The sequence below is a fragment of the Apiospora marii genome (genome assembly GCF_038362585.1).
Source record: "Apiospora marii strain CBS 49790 chromosome Unknown utg000001l_segment0_segment0, whole genome shotgun sequence".
NCBI classification, from domain to species: domain Eukaryota; kingdom Fungi; phylum Ascomycota; class Sordariomycetes; order Amphisphaeriales; family Apiosporaceae; genus Apiospora; species Apiospora marii.
In genome coordinates this window covers 3,094,890-3,110,687 of record NW_027117372.1, presented here as the reverse complement: position 1 = coordinate 3,110,687, position 15,798 = coordinate 3,094,890, and the positions used below count along the sequence as shown (strand labels likewise).

At 54.9% G+C, this 15,798-nt stretch overlaps 3 protein-coding genes across 3 annotated transcripts; 1 reads left to right on the top strand and 2 right to left on the bottom strand.

The window, feature by feature from the left end:
* Nucleotides 1-537: 537 nt before the first annotated feature.
* PG985_001006 (DNA replication ATP-dependent helicase Dna2) lies at nucleotides 538-5,671 on the top strand (the record flags this gene model as incomplete). Its single annotated transcript, XM_066820775.1, has 4 exons — nucleotides 538-2,052; nucleotides 2,111-2,206; nucleotides 2,274-2,768; nucleotides 2,861-5,671. 4 exons carry the CDS (start codon nucleotides 538-540, stop codon nucleotides 5,669-5,671), a joined length of 4,917 nt encoding a protein of 1,638 aa, XP_066691654.1.
* Nucleotides 5,672-6,748: 1,077 nt separating this feature from the next.
* Nucleotides 6,749-7,961, bottom strand: PG985_001005 (glycosidase crf1; the record flags this gene model as incomplete). Its single annotated transcript, XM_066820774.1, has 2 exons — nucleotides 6,749-7,794; nucleotides 7,865-7,961. 2 exons carry the CDS (start codon nucleotides 7,959-7,961, stop codon nucleotides 6,749-6,751), a joined length of 1,143 nt encoding a protein of 380 aa, XP_066691653.1.
* Nucleotides 7,962-11,779: 3,818 nt separating this feature from the next.
* On the bottom strand, nucleotides 11,780-14,680 carry PG985_001004 (uncharacterized protein; the record flags this gene model as incomplete). The annotated part of the gene is made up of 2 exons (XM_066820773.1): nucleotides 11,780-13,070; nucleotides 13,125-14,680. 2 exons carry the CDS (start codon nucleotides 14,678-14,680, stop codon nucleotides 11,780-11,782), a joined length of 2,847 nt encoding a protein of 948 aa, XP_066691652.1.
* Nucleotides 14,681-15,798: the final 1,118 nt, after the last annotated feature.

Here is a 15,798-nt window from a genome sequence, read left to right as displayed (position 1 = left end):
TATCAATGATATTGTTGCCCGGGGTTGATTGGGTTGATGCGCAGCGTTAAGCAGCTCCTTGGTATTGATGATGATGACGACAGTTCAAATGGTTTGGTTCGGGGCCCGAAGTGGAGGAGGGAACTTACTAGGTACTACTTCTTTGGGGCGCACAGACACGACTCAATGGAAGCTTCTCCCCTGCACCTTTCCTTCCCTCCCAGCCCCGATTCCACTGCCCCACATTCACTGGCTGTGGCTTTTCGCGTCGATTCAATCTATTGACATCGCGTAACCCAGTCGCGTCGTCCTCGCCTGCGTCGTTCTCTCTCCTCCTTGAAGCGCCGCGGCATGGAGACACAAGGATATCTAGGCACTTACTATACTCCCTCTACTGACAGCGCGCCCTGCACTTATCTTGGTTTCTTAAGTACAATTGCTCCATCTATTCAATCGCATCCGGCTACTTGTCCATCGTCTGGGTTATCGTGGTCACCCCACAATCCAACCTCGACTAAACCATGGGAGTAGTCTCGTCTTGCCATTGAAAACCTCGAAATGCCCCTCCAGAAGTCGCTATCCGAGCAGAACCGCTCACACAAATCCCGCCAACAATGGCAGCGTTCCAAGAGCCATGCCTCGGCCAATGCCACCAATGCTGCGCCCAAGAGGCCATTGGCGCCCGTTTCCGACATCACCAAGAATAAACTCCACGCTTTCGACTACCGCCCCCAGATACCAGTGCCGGGCGACGAAAACACCTTCGTCGCCGACAAGACGACGAAGGCCCAGGACCCGGCCAACGATACCTCGAACCAACATGCCACCCCCACCAGCAAGCTGGCCTGGCAGGATCTTGTTGGCACCACCGAGGCAAAGGACGAAGACGAAGACACGAGCCCTAGCGAGCGAATCCTGTGGGACACGACACAGGATCCTTCGGCCACCTCTCTCTCGCCCATGTTACCGCGCAAGAAAGGCAAAAAGCGTGCCCGTAGCTCGTCGCCTATCTCGTCTCCCGCGGCCAAGTCAAAAACCAACACACCAGCCATGGATGTAAAGAAGCTGTGCGAAGCACTCAAGTCTCCACACCCCGACCCGGCCCTCGAGCTATGGGACCGTTTCTCCATGACCAACTCCTCCGCCGCGACTCCTCTAGGCGTCGCCCATCCCACCCTGGCCAACATGATGGTCTCGTCCTCCCCGCGACCACCCAAACCCCTTGCGGGAGCCAACCCCTCTCCATCCGATGGTGGATTACGCCGGGCCATAAGTTGCGGCGCCCACTGGCCCAAAAGGCGTAGGGCTGAGCGTGGTGAATACCGACCTTCCAATATCACTACAGTGGCCGAAGGCAGCCCCAGTGGCGGCTCCAAGTCTACCATGGTCAGTATCCTGTTGGAGAACATGACAGGTGAACTCAACAAGTCGAGCGCTTCACATCTACATCGAGATCCGTTGAAGTCCCCGTCTCCCAGGAAGAGGCGCCAACGCCCAGAGCCAGGAGCTGCCCCTCCTTCGAAATTATCTTCCCAATCTCCTACCGCTGCACTCTCTCAAGTTGCTGAAAGGGGACTGCCACGGGCTGCAAATCCAGAACTCTCATCAGAGACCATCGGGGAGACTACTTCGGACTATGGCGACGAGGATTTTGACGACATACTAATGGAGCTCGATACGAGCATAGCGCCCACGGATAACAGTTGTGTGGAAGTAATTGTGCCCCAGCCAGATACAGGACCGACATCTGAAGTTACACCATCGGTGCTGGAGCAGACGTTGTTTGATGACGAAGACGATGGCGATGACTTTGGAGATGTGGACGACGATGTATTTGCCGCAGCAGAGAATCTAGTGGTTCAAGCCGAGTCGAGCCATGTGTCATGTAACAACTCCTGCAATGTCTTGGGAGAGGGGGCCAAGGTCCAGCCGCCGCTATCTGCAGGTGAAGTGCAAGACCTCGGCGATGATGCCTTTGGCGATGATTTTGGTATTGACTTCGATTTCGAGGCGGCCGAGATTGCAGCCACCCAGTCTGCTAAGCAGAGCAACGTCAGCGGGTCTTTTTCACCTGTACGTAGGCGTCAGTAGCTATGAAGAATCGAACATGTGCTAAGTACTGTGTTGTTAGGTGGCTCTGAAGCCCAAGGCAATCCAGCGGTATCTTGTGACAAATGTCCTTGGCCACGAGTACACTACTGAGCTCGGAAGATCCTGTCCGGAGAAGGTAAGTCATAACTTTATACACCCCTCTTGTTCCTTACTGCGTGGGCATGCTCGGCTGACAGACCTAGATTCTGGTTGTTCAAGTTGATAGGAGCAAAGAGACCAAGACGGTCCATCTTCGAGGTGACTGGGTCGACACTGCCGTCAGTCCGGAGTCGTTTATACACATCATCGGCGAGTTCGAAGCTTCGGGGAAATGCATTATAGATAACAACCAAAACATCCTCATCCTGCACCCCGACCAACTGATATCCGCAACAGTCGTGGCAGACAGTTTCACGTGCATGCGGCGTGCCGTGCTCCAGGATCGTGTCAAGGCCACCAGCGAGGCCTCGGCTCCCCTGGTATATGGCACGTTGCTGCACGAGATCTTCCAGGAAGCCATGATGGCGAACCAATGGAGCGGCCCCTTTCTCAACAAGCTGATTGTGGACGTAAGCGAAAAGCATGTGGAAGACCTGTACAAGATCAGGGTTTCGATGAGCGACGCCCGTGAACACCTTCGATCCAAGATGCCTGAACTGAGCAGCTGGGCTGCAGCTTTCGTTTCTGCCCAACCCAAGGTAAGCTTCGTCCTTGCTCCTTGATAGGCCTCCTTGACAGGCGCTGCCACTCTTCTACCCCCCGACCGCTGCTAACGTCATGAAATGGGTAGGCGGATGCTGTTGTCCAAGGTCGCAATGGAGACAAGGCTCTGATGTGTGTCAGTAAACTGTTGGACGTCGAAGAACATGTGTGGTCGCCCATGTACGGGCTAAAAGGCAACATAGACGCCACTGTTCAAGTGACGATGAAGGATGGTCCGCAGAAGCGAACCCTGACCGTCCCGTTTGAGGTCAAAACCGGCCACAGGGCAACGAGCAACCACCAGGCGCAAACGTCCCTCTACAACCTGCTCCTGTCGGATCGGTACGATATTGAGATTGCCTATGGCATCTTGTATTATATGGAGAGCTCCCAGACTACCAGGATCCCCACTATCCGCCACGAACTCCGGCACATGATTATGCAGCGCAACCAACTGGCCTGCTACGTACGAGAGCGAAGCGTGCAGTTGCCGCCTATGAAACGCAGCACGAATGCCTGTGGTAACTGCTATGCGAAAGTGCCTTGCTTCATATACCACAAGCTGGCAGATGATGGCGATGCCGAGACAAGTGCCATGAAAGACAAGTTCGATGAGGTAGTCCGGCACTTGACGCCTACGCATCAAGAATTCTTCCTCCGATGGGAAGACTTGCTGACAAAGGAAGAGAAGGAGTCGCAGAAGCTTCGGAGAGAGCTGTGGACGATGCTCAGCTCGGAGCGAGAAAAGGTCGGCCGATGCTTTGCCAACGTGATGATTGAAGAGGGCTCTGCACTCGAGGAGAAGGACAGCCCCAAGATCAACCGTTACAAGTACACCTTTATCAAAGACACTCCAGCCGCCGGCTTCTCCTTCATGGATTCGCAGCTTGCGGTGGGCGAGCCCATCGTCGTCTCCGACGAGCAGGGCCACTTCGCATTGGCCCTCGGATACGTCACCTCGGTGCGCAAGCAGAAGATAAGCGTTGCTGTCGACCGCAGGCTGCACAATGCCAGAATACGCCGTGCGGGCTTCGACGAGCAGCACAACCAAACCTTCGCCAGCATCATGGAAGTGGTACCCGAAGGGGCCGGCCCGTCACAGAGTCAGGGTATGATCAAAACGCCGCCTATTCGCTACCGCCTTGACAAGGACGAGTTCAGCAACGGCATGGCAACGGTGCGGAACAACCTAGTGCAGATCATGTCAGACGGCGTGTTTGGGTCCCGACAGATCCGCAGGCTCGTCGTGGATCTGGCGCCCCCGGCCTTCAAGTCGGCGACCAGCCAGTATACAATCACTGGCCCGGATAGCCTCAACGTGGACCAGCGAAAGGCCATTGAGAAAGTCATGAGCGCCAGAGACTACGCCCTCGTTCTCGGGATGCCTGGAACCGGCAAGACGACGACGATCGCGCACATCATCCGCGCCCTGGTGCGACAAGGCAAGAGTGTCCTGTTGACCTCGTACACGCACTCGGCCGTCGACAACATCCTCCTCAAGCTCAAGTCAGACAAGACCGACATCTTGCGTCTTGGTGCCCCAGCCAAGGTGCACCCGGAAGTGCGAGATTTTGCGATTCTCGCCGGTCAACCCATGAAGACCTTCGAGGAAATCCACGGCGCGTGGCACGATAGCCCTATTGTGGCGACAACCTGCCTCGGGGTAAGCCATGCCGTCTTCAACGAGCGCACCTTCGACTACTGCATTGTCGACGAAGCATCCCAGATCACCCTGCCCATCTGTCTCGGCCCGATCAGATTGGCCCGGACGTTTGTTTTGGTGGGAGATCACAACCAGCTCCCCCCTCTGGTTCAAAATGAGCAAGCCAGGTTAGGCGGCCTTGACATCAGCCTCTTCAAGCTGCTTTCCGAGACGCACCCTGACTCGGTCGTCAACCTCGAACATCAATACCGCATGTGCCAGGATGTCATGTCACTCAGCAACACGTTGATTTACAACGGTCGGCTCAAGTGCGGGACCGAGCAACTGCGCCACCTCAAGCTCGACGTACCGGACATGGATGCTTTGCGATACCGGCACCATGACGCCGACACCATCGCGCGCCCAGGTACCCCGAGGTCGTTTTGTGCAAGTTGGAGGAGCCCCGGCTGCTGGCTGCGCTCCATGGTCGACCCAGAAGCTCGCGTGCGTTTTATCAACACGGACGATCTGCCCTCGTCCCGGGAGGAGGCCAAGGGCAACAGGACTGTCAACCCCGCCGAAGCGCAAATCGTCGCGCAACTGGTCGAGGCGCTCCTTACAGCCGGCGTGCCCGCGTCCGACATTGGTGTCATGACGCACTACCGTTCTCAGCTCTCGCTGCTAAAGCACCACCTCCGCCGCCACGGCTCGTCGATCGAGCTGCACACGGCCGACCGCTTCCAGGGCCGCGACAAGGAAGTCGTCGTCTTGTCTCTAGTGCGGTCCAACGAAGCGTGCAGCATCGGCGACCTGCTGAAGGACTGGCGGCGCATCAACGTCGCCTTTACGCGGGCCAAGACCAAGCTGCTCGTCGTGGGTAGCCGCAGCACGTTGCGCGGCTCGGGCGAGTCCGAGATGGTCTCGCGCTTTGTGAGGCTCATGGAGGAGCGCGACTGGGTCTACGACCTACCTGCGGATGCGCTCGAAAGCCACTACTGGCTCGACGAGAACGCCACGCAAACGACTGTTGCCCCCACTGGAGTCGCGGCCACGCAAAACTCCCACAAGCGCCAGAGTCCTCGACGGCTTCAAAAGAGAAGCAATCCGCCCAGGACAATGTACGAGGGGCAGGATGCCAACAGCATGAGGCCTGCAGCGAAGAAGGGCAGGGTCACCGAGAAGGCGCTGCTCAAGGGCAAGCCCATCCTCCAGGATATATTTAGCGAACTTGTGAGCAGTGGCTCCAGCAGCTACTGATGTTTGGTTTACGGTGTAAAGAGCAGATGGCAGTTTGGATTGTATTCGTATTCCTTTGTACGGCACCGAGCACAGCATATCATTTCTTTTTAAAAACTATCCCTTTTGAAGATAGCATGTGCACGATCGAGGATTAAGCAACGAATATGGACGAAGGGACTATGGAAATGAAGTTGTATACACAATATAACATTCAGATGAACAATTGCCAATGTGAATGCGTTGGCAACAAAGAATGAGACATGCTCCATTCATGTTGGCACCACCCAGCCGGGTTTGTCGCCTAGTGTGCCTGCCCTGCAGACAGTTTCCCTCGGCCGCCGGCATTTCTGTTTGGCAATGTTCTGTTTACTAGGTAGAGGAAATCCATTCATCTATTTGGCGCAGCTGACACATTCAACATGAAACCGTAACACGCCGTTGAACCCCTGGTCTGTTCCCATCTCAGGATCAGCTTTCATGTATTACTTCATGCGGCAATTACGGGACTGAAATTACGAGGCTCCCTGCTTCACATCGCAACCCACCCCGAGGGCCACCCCCAGGTTCGGGCCGGTGGTCAAAGTAGTGGCACGGCCACCCACCTTGAGTTTGACAGGAAAAGCCTAACAGCAGGCGGAGGCAAGTCAAATGGAGGTTATAAAAATGTATTGCTCTGTTTGTGGTATCTTGAAAAAACAACGCTGCCCTCGCTCACTGGCAGGCAAATGACTAACAGGCGCCGTAATGTCTAGTCTAATCATCTCTGGCGGTATCTACACCCTCCCAGATCTCCCATTCAGTCGTCCAGTTAGATGACCTGGTTCATGCATCAAAAAAACAAACGTTTGACCTCCTCCTTGCGGCCGATGCTGCCGGGTTTGTACCAATTGTGCGAACCACCATTATAAGTACTCTTACTGTTTGCCAAGTCCGACCGTGAAGTCTTCTCCCAAGGGTACGATGGGTGTCCAAGGGGGAAAAGGGGTTGGGGTTCAAAAAGGAGTGTCAAGAAGTGTAAGACTGCGGTTCGCTTGTGCGTATCCCTGAAATCATGAACGCGCCGAGGTGTTCATGACGTGTAAACAACCTGTCCATTTACAGAATAATGAGCAGGGACGAGGCCAGCAGAGCCAAGTTGGCAAAGCTCTTGAGGGCACCACTGGTGGGGACCTCGCTTGTCTGAGCGCCAGTGGTGCCCGAAGAGGTGGAGGAGCCGGAGTTGGAGCCGGAGTCGGAGCCGGAGCCGGCCTCGGAGGTAGAGTTGTTCTTGGGGCCGCTGGTGGCTTGGGTGATGGCGGAAGTGCTGCTCTGGGTCTTGCTCTCCAGAGTGGTCTTGCTGGCGGCATCCGACTTGGGGGCCGAGGTCGAAGCAGCCGAGGCGGGAGCGGAGGTGGTGGCGCCGACGTTGTCATCAGGGGTGGTGAGGACCTTGATGCTCTGGTAGCTGCCATCACTGTCCTTGTTCCACTTGTAGGCGGTAGCACCCTTGACGCCGTTGCTGTAGTCCTGGATGGTGATGCTCTTGTAGACACAAGTGAAGGGAGCCTGGTTGAAGTCGGTCGCACCGCCAGCCCACTGCTTGGTGCCCTCGGGAGAGTCGGGACCGCCGGCGACCCAGGTACCAAGCTTGATCTGCATGGGGGTCTGGGGGAAGCGCGAGCCGCCCTTGGCGTCCTGGTAGTTCAAGACGCGAACGGTGTTGCCGTCAACGGCCCAGGTAACCTTCTCGGCCGTGTACTCGATGCTGTACTTGTGGAACTCGGCGGCGGGCTGGTTGACGCTGTGGAACTTGCCGCGGTCGAAGGTACTGTCATCGCCCTTTCCGAAGTAATTGGTCTGGACCTGAGTGTCGTCGTTGCCGACCCACTCGTAGTCGATCTCGTCCAGGTTGTCCGACTGCAGGACAAGACTGCTGACGATACCGGCACCAGGGGCAGCCTTCATCTCGACCTCAACCTTTCCAAAGAAGATGTACTTCTGGCTGGTAACCGTCGGGGCCTCCTTGTCCTTGTTGATGACGAACTTGGCACCCTCGCCGTCGTAGGTGATCTTGGTGCCAATGGCTTCCTTGAAGAAGTCACTCTCGCCCTTGGTGAAGTCGATAGACAGGGTCTTAGCAAGCGCGGCATCATCAGGGCAGGCTGGTCGAAGGAAGTTAGCGGCATGGCTCGAGGACGTGGTTGCAGTTGTGGCTATGTGACTTGGACTCACTCTTCTTCATAGGGTTGCAGTCGGTGTGAGTTTGGGCAGATGCCAGGCCGGAAGCGGCCAGGGCCACGGCGGTGGCCTTGAGGACTCTGGTGAACATTGTGGAGGGTTCTAGGTAATTACAAGAGGGTAGGGTAGTGTTGAACTAATAGGGCAGAAAGCAGTACACGACAACGACCGGAATGTGCGTGAGGGTTGGTAGGATGAGCGAATGTGGGTGCGAGTGAATACAAACAAGACTCTCTGCCAGAAAATGAAGGAGCTGATCGGGATGGGCTGGACGGGAGGGACGAGAGGGACGAGGGAGGCTTTATGGTTGCAGACGGTGCCTTGTTGTGGTGCTTGCTTGGTGGTGGTGGTGGTGGTGCACTTGGTCCTGCTCCCGCTCCCGCTCCTGCTCCTCCTACTCGTAAAGCGTCAGATGAGAATCCCTGGGTCGGTTCGGTTTTACCAAACCCCCCCGGTCCATAATCAGCCCAGCCCAGCCCCGGCTCAGGCAAGCAGGAGGCACCAAGAATGCATGCAGATGCAGGGGGCTGGAGGGGACCCTTGAGCGCTCTTTTCGAGGACGCCTGGCCAATCAGAAGGCGACAAGACAGGCAGTAGGCAGGCGGGTGGTGCATGTTGACGACCTGGCTGCTGGCTGCATACCCACCCTGCATGCCAGAGAGCGCCAGCGCCCTAGCCAAGTACCCTGACAAGTACCTCTCGTGGTTGTGGTGGGGCTCTTGTCAGGGCGCCAGGTACCTGATAGGGCGGCAGGCGGCTCTAGGCCCGTACTGAGCAATGTTATCAGTAGCAGTCTCCAGTCAGCGACCCGACGCTCTAGAATAGTGGCGCTGTCTTTCCCTTTCTGGCCCACCCCCGAGCCATCAGGCAGTCTGCTAGTCGCTGCTAGTCCCCCAGTACACCGTATCCGACCAAAAAGCAGGGGCGCTGCCCTGGGCCGCCCGTATTCCAAGACCCCTCCTTCCCAAAATAGGCAATGGACTTTGGGCGTGCACTTTTGTGCCGCGGTCCGACTTTTTGCAAGATGCGCATCGATGGTTGAGGCACCCATCATTTTGATGGATAACCAAGCTAGAAGCTAGAAAGAATCCTGTGCCGCGGGCGAGAGAAGATGGCTTCTAGCTTCCACTTCCTGCTTACACTGTGATCTTTGCCTGCGTTGCTGTCATGGCCACGGCCACGGATACAGCGGTCGGTGCGGTTAGCAAGCTAGCTAGCCTGCCTGCCAATTACCTACCTACCTACCTATCTACCTACCTCCAGAACTACCTCGTCGCCCACGATGCCGATGCCGAAAGAAACCCACCGAAGAACAACCAACACGAGATTGCGAACGTCCCAAAACAACAAGCCCAAGCCCTTGGTGTCCATCCGAGGGCATCATACGAAGAAAGAGGGTTATTGCTAGGTATGTTAGGTACATGTAGGCATCAAACAAGTGAGCAAGGATGACACAACCCCTGCCTCTCGCTCTACGAGTGTGTGTACTTGCTATTCTTCCTTTCGACATTTCTTATTATTGTTCTCCGTAATGTTTGGTCCCGTTTGCCGTGTGCTGCGCTGCGCTGAGCTGTTGCTTCTTTCTTGTCTGCTGCCTGGAACTGCAGTCACCCCGGCCCTTTTATTTCTCACCTGGCTACCATCCAATATCCAAGATGAAGGTACAGCTGGGGCCCCCGTTTTGTCGCTCCTGGCAGCAAATAGAAAGAGGTGGGAACGGGTCATCTCATTTCGCCAAATCCCCCATAAGCACGCACCGCAAAGGCGGCATTCCTGGCTAATGGTACTGTGCTGGCTGCACAAGCACGCGAGGAAAAGATCAACGGGAGGAAGAAAATAACTCTAATATCTGCAATGGGCGATCGTCAGCGACTAGTTACGTAGTTGGTAGTAGCAGCCGCACTACCACTAAAAATGGTTGCTGGGGAAAGATGGCGAGGCTAGAGACGGTGACGGCTGGGATTTGCAGAGATGGGCAACACGGACTGTCGATCAGGTCACACGTTGAACGGCTGACCTATGCGCGCCGCACAACAGCAAGCTGTGCTTGCCTGGCGCTTTTATGCAAATGCACGTCTGTCAGATCCGGCACAGGCTCACAATCGCCAACCGCTCGCTACACAGCTGTGGTGGTACCTGTCCCCCCCACCTACCCTGTGCAGAGAACCCCTGGTGACTGGCCGCTGTACCCTCGCCCAGTACCTCCGGGCCTGCCCAGCCAGGCCTCCAGGGATCTCGCTTGAATCGGTGTTACGGAGCGCGCGCTATCGGTCGTGCAGAAAGGGGTTGAAACAATTTCAAACTGCCCAGATAGCCCAGCTTGCCACTCATAACCCGGCTCTTTTTCTCCCCCCCCCCCCAAACTTATGCTGCTACAGTAGTACATATGCCTTTCCTGCCCATTGCTGACTGGACTGGCTGATTGCGTGCCTAGCAACCAGTCGGAGGCGGCACAAGGACGCTAATGGAACGTTTCCATCTGACTTGCATCTGTAGCTTGCTCTTTGTCGGCGTGGCTGAGTTGAGTCATCGTCCGTGTCGTCCGCCTCCGGGTCCCCCAATGTCTCGTGGATAGGAGCGAGAGGAGTAAAAATAAATCCCGTCGCATCGCGCCATGGACAGCACATTTCGTATTCCGGGCAGTGTGGCAGTGTTGACTAAGGACTGACAGGTTGAGTGTGACACCCCGGACTTGGCAAATTCTGCACAGAGGAACCACAGCTAAAAGGAGGCAGTAGCAGCCGGTAGCAGCCAGTAGCAGCCAGTAGTAAACAGTAGTACTGGGCTGACTATCGACTCCAAGCCCGAGAGACCCGCCCAGCAATTGCCCTTTCATCCAAAATTGACTGACCGGCCGGCCCACAAAACCAGGTATGATTTGCACTTGCTGGGCTGATTAGAATTGGATGGCCGTTCTTTCGGTTCGCGGCACCACCAACGCCCGCTCTTATTCCAGCACCCACCCAGTCATTGTTAGGTAACGTCTCTAGCTGCCTTTAGTCATTCGATATACAGTGGAGGCGCCCACTAGTTAGTCGACCTAGAGGCCGCTGCCTGAGCTGCGCCGAGTGGGCGACCTCGCCAGAATAGATCACAGAGATTCTGTCACTTCTTCGTATTGCATCTGTGGTACCCGGCCATCTCAGGTACGCAAATCTCGGGCGGCAAGGCGGGCAGTGGCCGTGGTCGTGGCCGTGGAATCTAACGTTCGATCAGCGAAATAGTGACATGCATATAACGACATCTGGATATGTGTGACCTGGGCATCTACGGGCGACGCGGGCTGGGCGAGACTGGATGATAGATTCCCTACAACAGCTTTGTTCCCGTCTCCTTGTGGGTACAGGTTGTTTTGTTCCGGCCGAGCACATCCCCAGAGTTCGCTACTTGATACATATCCTACACTATCGTCCCGAGTGAAGTCGCCATGTGCCAGCTAGCATTGCTCAAAAACTTCCAGAGACAGCAACCCAAACGCTGACATCGGCCAAAGGAGCCCTCGCTACACGAGGCTGGCCTCCCGAGATCATCATCATCATCATCATCCCGTTTCTCTCATGTCGTCTTCCCGAAATGTTGCTCGAGGTGGCACACGAGCGAAACTCCAAGCATCCAAGAGCAAACAGGTCCCTGCTTTGGGTCGCATCCACATCGCCCCCCTCCTTCTCTCTTCGCGATATTACAATTATACGCCTACGGTCGAGGCAGATACCGACAGGATATTATATATACCATGCAACTGGCTAGTCGAGAAATGAGGAGAGAATGATAATGGCACTATATAGTATAACGGTCGGTCTTGGCAGCACGAGCAGTTAATGTTCGGCGGCCCCAGTACAAACCCGCGCAATTTGTTATGGGCAGCGAAAAGTCTCACTGATCGAGGCCGGAATACAACTCGCGGCAGTCCTAACGAGCCGTAGCTGGTCGAGGTTCTGCTGCAAGTACATTTAGATAGCCACCACGAGTGATGTGCAACGGGTTGAAACCGACATCCTCATAGTTGTCGCTGGTTCGAAGCGAAACCGCTGGCTCCGGTGCATCTTTATCAGCCTTGATCGCATCCAGCTCCGTGGCGGTGGCTAGATCCGCAAGGTGTTGAAGGCTTTGACTGGCAGTGGCCTCCATAGAGGTCGATTGCGGAGGGGTTGTTTCAATATGTTCTGCTATTCGAGCCCGGATGGTTTCATCCCAGGTTGAGGGGGCTAGGTTGCAATTGTGAAGCTCCTTCAGGTATTCCGTGGCTTCTTCCCGGACCGCCTCGATCTTCTTCAACTCCAGAAGCGTCAGCGTCGTTAGAGAGAAGAAATGGTAATTCAGAGGAGTAATGAGCTGGGCGTTGGCTGTGAGCAGAGCCACAGACTCCTTGCACGGCCAGAGGATGTCACTCGACTTGGCATTGGTCTGGAACAGATACGCCAGTAGCCTGCAATGCCAGTAAACCATGTGCAGTATTGGATAGGCAGCTGGGGTGATCGTGCTAGGGAGAACCTCTCGGAATAGTTCCATGGACAGGTTGAAGAAAGAGCTAAGAATGGGAGCTGCCCCAGACTCGTGCGTCATGGCTTTTGGCGGTGCCAATGCCACCGGAGCAAAGTGCCCCAGAATGTTGGACAGTCGCACCAGGTGGTAGCCATTGTCCCCGAGGAGTGAGCCCAGTCCTGGAAGAATAACCACGCTGTCATTGGGAATAAGCAAGGGGCTAGCAGTGCTGATGGCGTTCCACCGATCAAGTGAAACTAACGTCCACCAAGCTCGTATTGCGACGTTTTCGTCTGAATCGGGGTCTAGATCTTGGCCTTGATCTACCTGGGAAACGTGTAGGCGCATGGAATAGGCCAAGCCAACCGCCCGACCGAGGATCGATGCCTTCGCGGCACCGCCATGCTCACCCTTGAGAGAGCCAGGGCCGTAGTTGTCGGTAGCAACGGCAATCAGAATAAGGGTTTGTAGATGAACGAGATTCGCTACGTAAGGACGTTTCGACACGTCAACCTCCCACTCAGTAATCATGCGCGTGGCATTTACCATGTCACCGCTGGCGTAGGGGCCCGTGAAGGACGGGAAGGTTTGCATGGCACCATGAAGTGCTTCAATGAATGCATCTCGTAGCGTGGGTGGACACTGTGCAAGTTGCGCCTCTAGCCGGTCCTTCGTAGTGGAGAGCAATGGGAGTGACGGGTGAATAACCTCAAGGTATCTGGGAAGAAAGTCAGCAATGTAGTTTTCCAGCATAATCTGTACAATGGCCTACCCATTATAAGTACCCTCATCAACCTCACGGCTCGAGGCAATACCATTAAGATCAATCATGCCGTCCAGCACATTAGCTGGCTGCGGCGGACCATCTCCCTCGGCCTTGGAGGCTATCGGAGTGGGAGCCAGTCCATTGGCGGAATAATTCGGCCGAGTACGTTCTGAAGGGGTGCCATATGGTTGGATGGGTCTGGGTTCTGTACTCCAAGTCGCCTGACGGGAGCTGGCAGGCGTGCCAAACTCGGCGCCCGATATGCTAGAATAGGGTCGTTTACGTGTGGCTTCATCCGACTGAGCAGCAGCTCCTGGAAATATGTCTGACGACTCCCTTCTCGCGGAAACAAGCAGTTCACTGAGCGTGGTGTCCCCATGATTACCTTCACTATTCAATTTGCCTTCAATATGGTTAATACGGTCAGCCAACTCTTTGATATACCCCTTGCTAGGCCCGCGCTTCTGGGGTATCCGACTGAACATGCACCGAATATTCGAGCGCCTGCAATTAGAACACGGTTCCTCTCCTGATTCCGAAGTAGAGTCGCATTTGACTTTCTTGCGACGACATTCGTCACAAGCTCGCGACACCTTGGAGCGTTTCCTGGGTGGCGTGTTGTCTGGAAGATGAAAGTGCGGCGGCAAGTGTTCCATAGAGGCGCTGGGTTGCAGGTGAGGTGGGTGCTGGCTCTGTGACTGGTTGGGCAGGTATTGTGGTTGGGTCTGTTGTTGGTGTCCCTGCTGGCCATGCTGGTGCATAAGTTGGTCGGCATCAGACTGGTGGTCTTGCTGTAAGCCGTGGGCCAGAGCCTGGTCATGATTTGAAAGTGAATCGTGCTGCTGATGCATATGTTCCTGTTGCAGATGTTCTTGCTGCAGATGCTCATGTTGCAGATGCTCCTGCTGCAGATGCTCCGGATGCAGATGCTCCTGCTGCAGATGCTCCGGATGCAAATGCTCCGGATGCATCTGATCCTGGTGAATATGATCTTGGTGCATATGATCTTGGGTGATGTGTTCTTGGGAGAGGTGATCCTGCGGCAAATGCTCCTGCGGCAAATGCTCTTGAGCCATATGCTCCTGAGAGATATGTCCATCGGGTATATGGTCTGGATGCAGGTGTTCCTGTTGAATAGAGTCCTGTCGTAGGGGTTCTTGGTCAAGGACCTCGTCATTCAAGGTATTTTCATGTTGCTGTAGGCTCTGGCCATGTTGATCAAGATCGTGGTGGTCGACCATTTGCTGCAGACTAGGATCCTCGCTGGGATCCATCATAGGAATCCCATGGGCAATGCCTTGGCTCAACTGTGCAGCCAGCTGGAGTTCTTCGGCACTCGTTATGGCATGTCGGATCTGCTGCCTTGGGGTAGGCGGCCCGTCGAGTTGGTTCTGCTCTTCGGCTTGTGGTTCGAGCTGGTCCAGCTCGTGCTGCTCGTCGGGGCGTGGATTCGTGTTATAGAAAGGGCCACTGTCTTGGCCGTCGGCAGTGGGCGAAGGGTAAGACTGCATGGCAACATCCTGTCCTTCAGCAACCTCCACCTCTGACTCCTGTTTTTCCATCTTGGGCGGTCCAATCGTCGACGAAGGAGGGGAGGCAGCAGGGTTGACCAGTGCGCCAACGCTTTGGCACCCGTGAGCAAATTCGGAAGCAGGCTGATGGGAAAACAGAGTACACGAGGGTGAGTTGCTCGTTGGGTGGCCAGTTCATCGAGGCAATTGCCGGTTGTCCACCATTCAAAGTGTGCCGCGCTGTTCTGCAGGTAAACCGATATTGTTATTAAGGTTCTCTCTGTTCATCCTTCCCACATAGTATTGTTGCAACAGCCTCGTCTGCGCCTTGGAGACTTCTGGAATAATTACAGGTTGCTTAAAAGGTATGTACAGGGCCTTCATTGCTCGGGGCGCGACAAGCTCATATCAAATAGCGAGCGCGTGCAATGGTGCTAGCTATTCCAGGCTCGTCGCACGCGACCCAAGCCGCAACAGCGCGTTGGCATTGCCAGGTTTGGTCGTTCTTGCAGCCTGCCATGTTTGCGACTCGAAGAATAGAGAGGGGGGGGGGATGGACAAGTTTGCAGTGAAGCAACGAATTCATTGTTAAACGCACCTTGAAGGTTAGGTATTCAATCGACCAGCTCCGATAATATGGGGATGGGGATGGAAAAACGTATTGGTGATTGTCCGGACGAGAGACGGAAGAGGAAGAACCTGTCCAGCCGACGACTACCTTTTTTTTTTTCTCTCTCTCTCTTCGGGAGGAGCAAGCCACCTCCGGTGGTGATACGAGCCGTTCTGATTGATTCTCGCGTCACGCCTGGCTTCCCTTTTTTTTTCCGGAGACGGGAGAAGATTTTGCGAAATCAAGCTGACTGTTCACCACCATAGGTAGGGGTGCAGCAGGTAGGGCAGGTGGGGTCTTCCAATCGATTCAACATATGTTACTGGCCAAAGCCATCCATTGTACATCATTCAAGTATTTAGCCCTATTTCCATTTATTAATCAATTACAGACTGGAGGTAAATGTAACCCCGAATTTACTGGCTACATATAGACAAGTAGATAGGGACAAAGCATTAGCTACCGGTATATACATTATATTTTTATATATAATATCAATATATATAGCATTATATTGACAATTCGTCCACCCTTATACCAGAGTTTCTTGAATTACTTG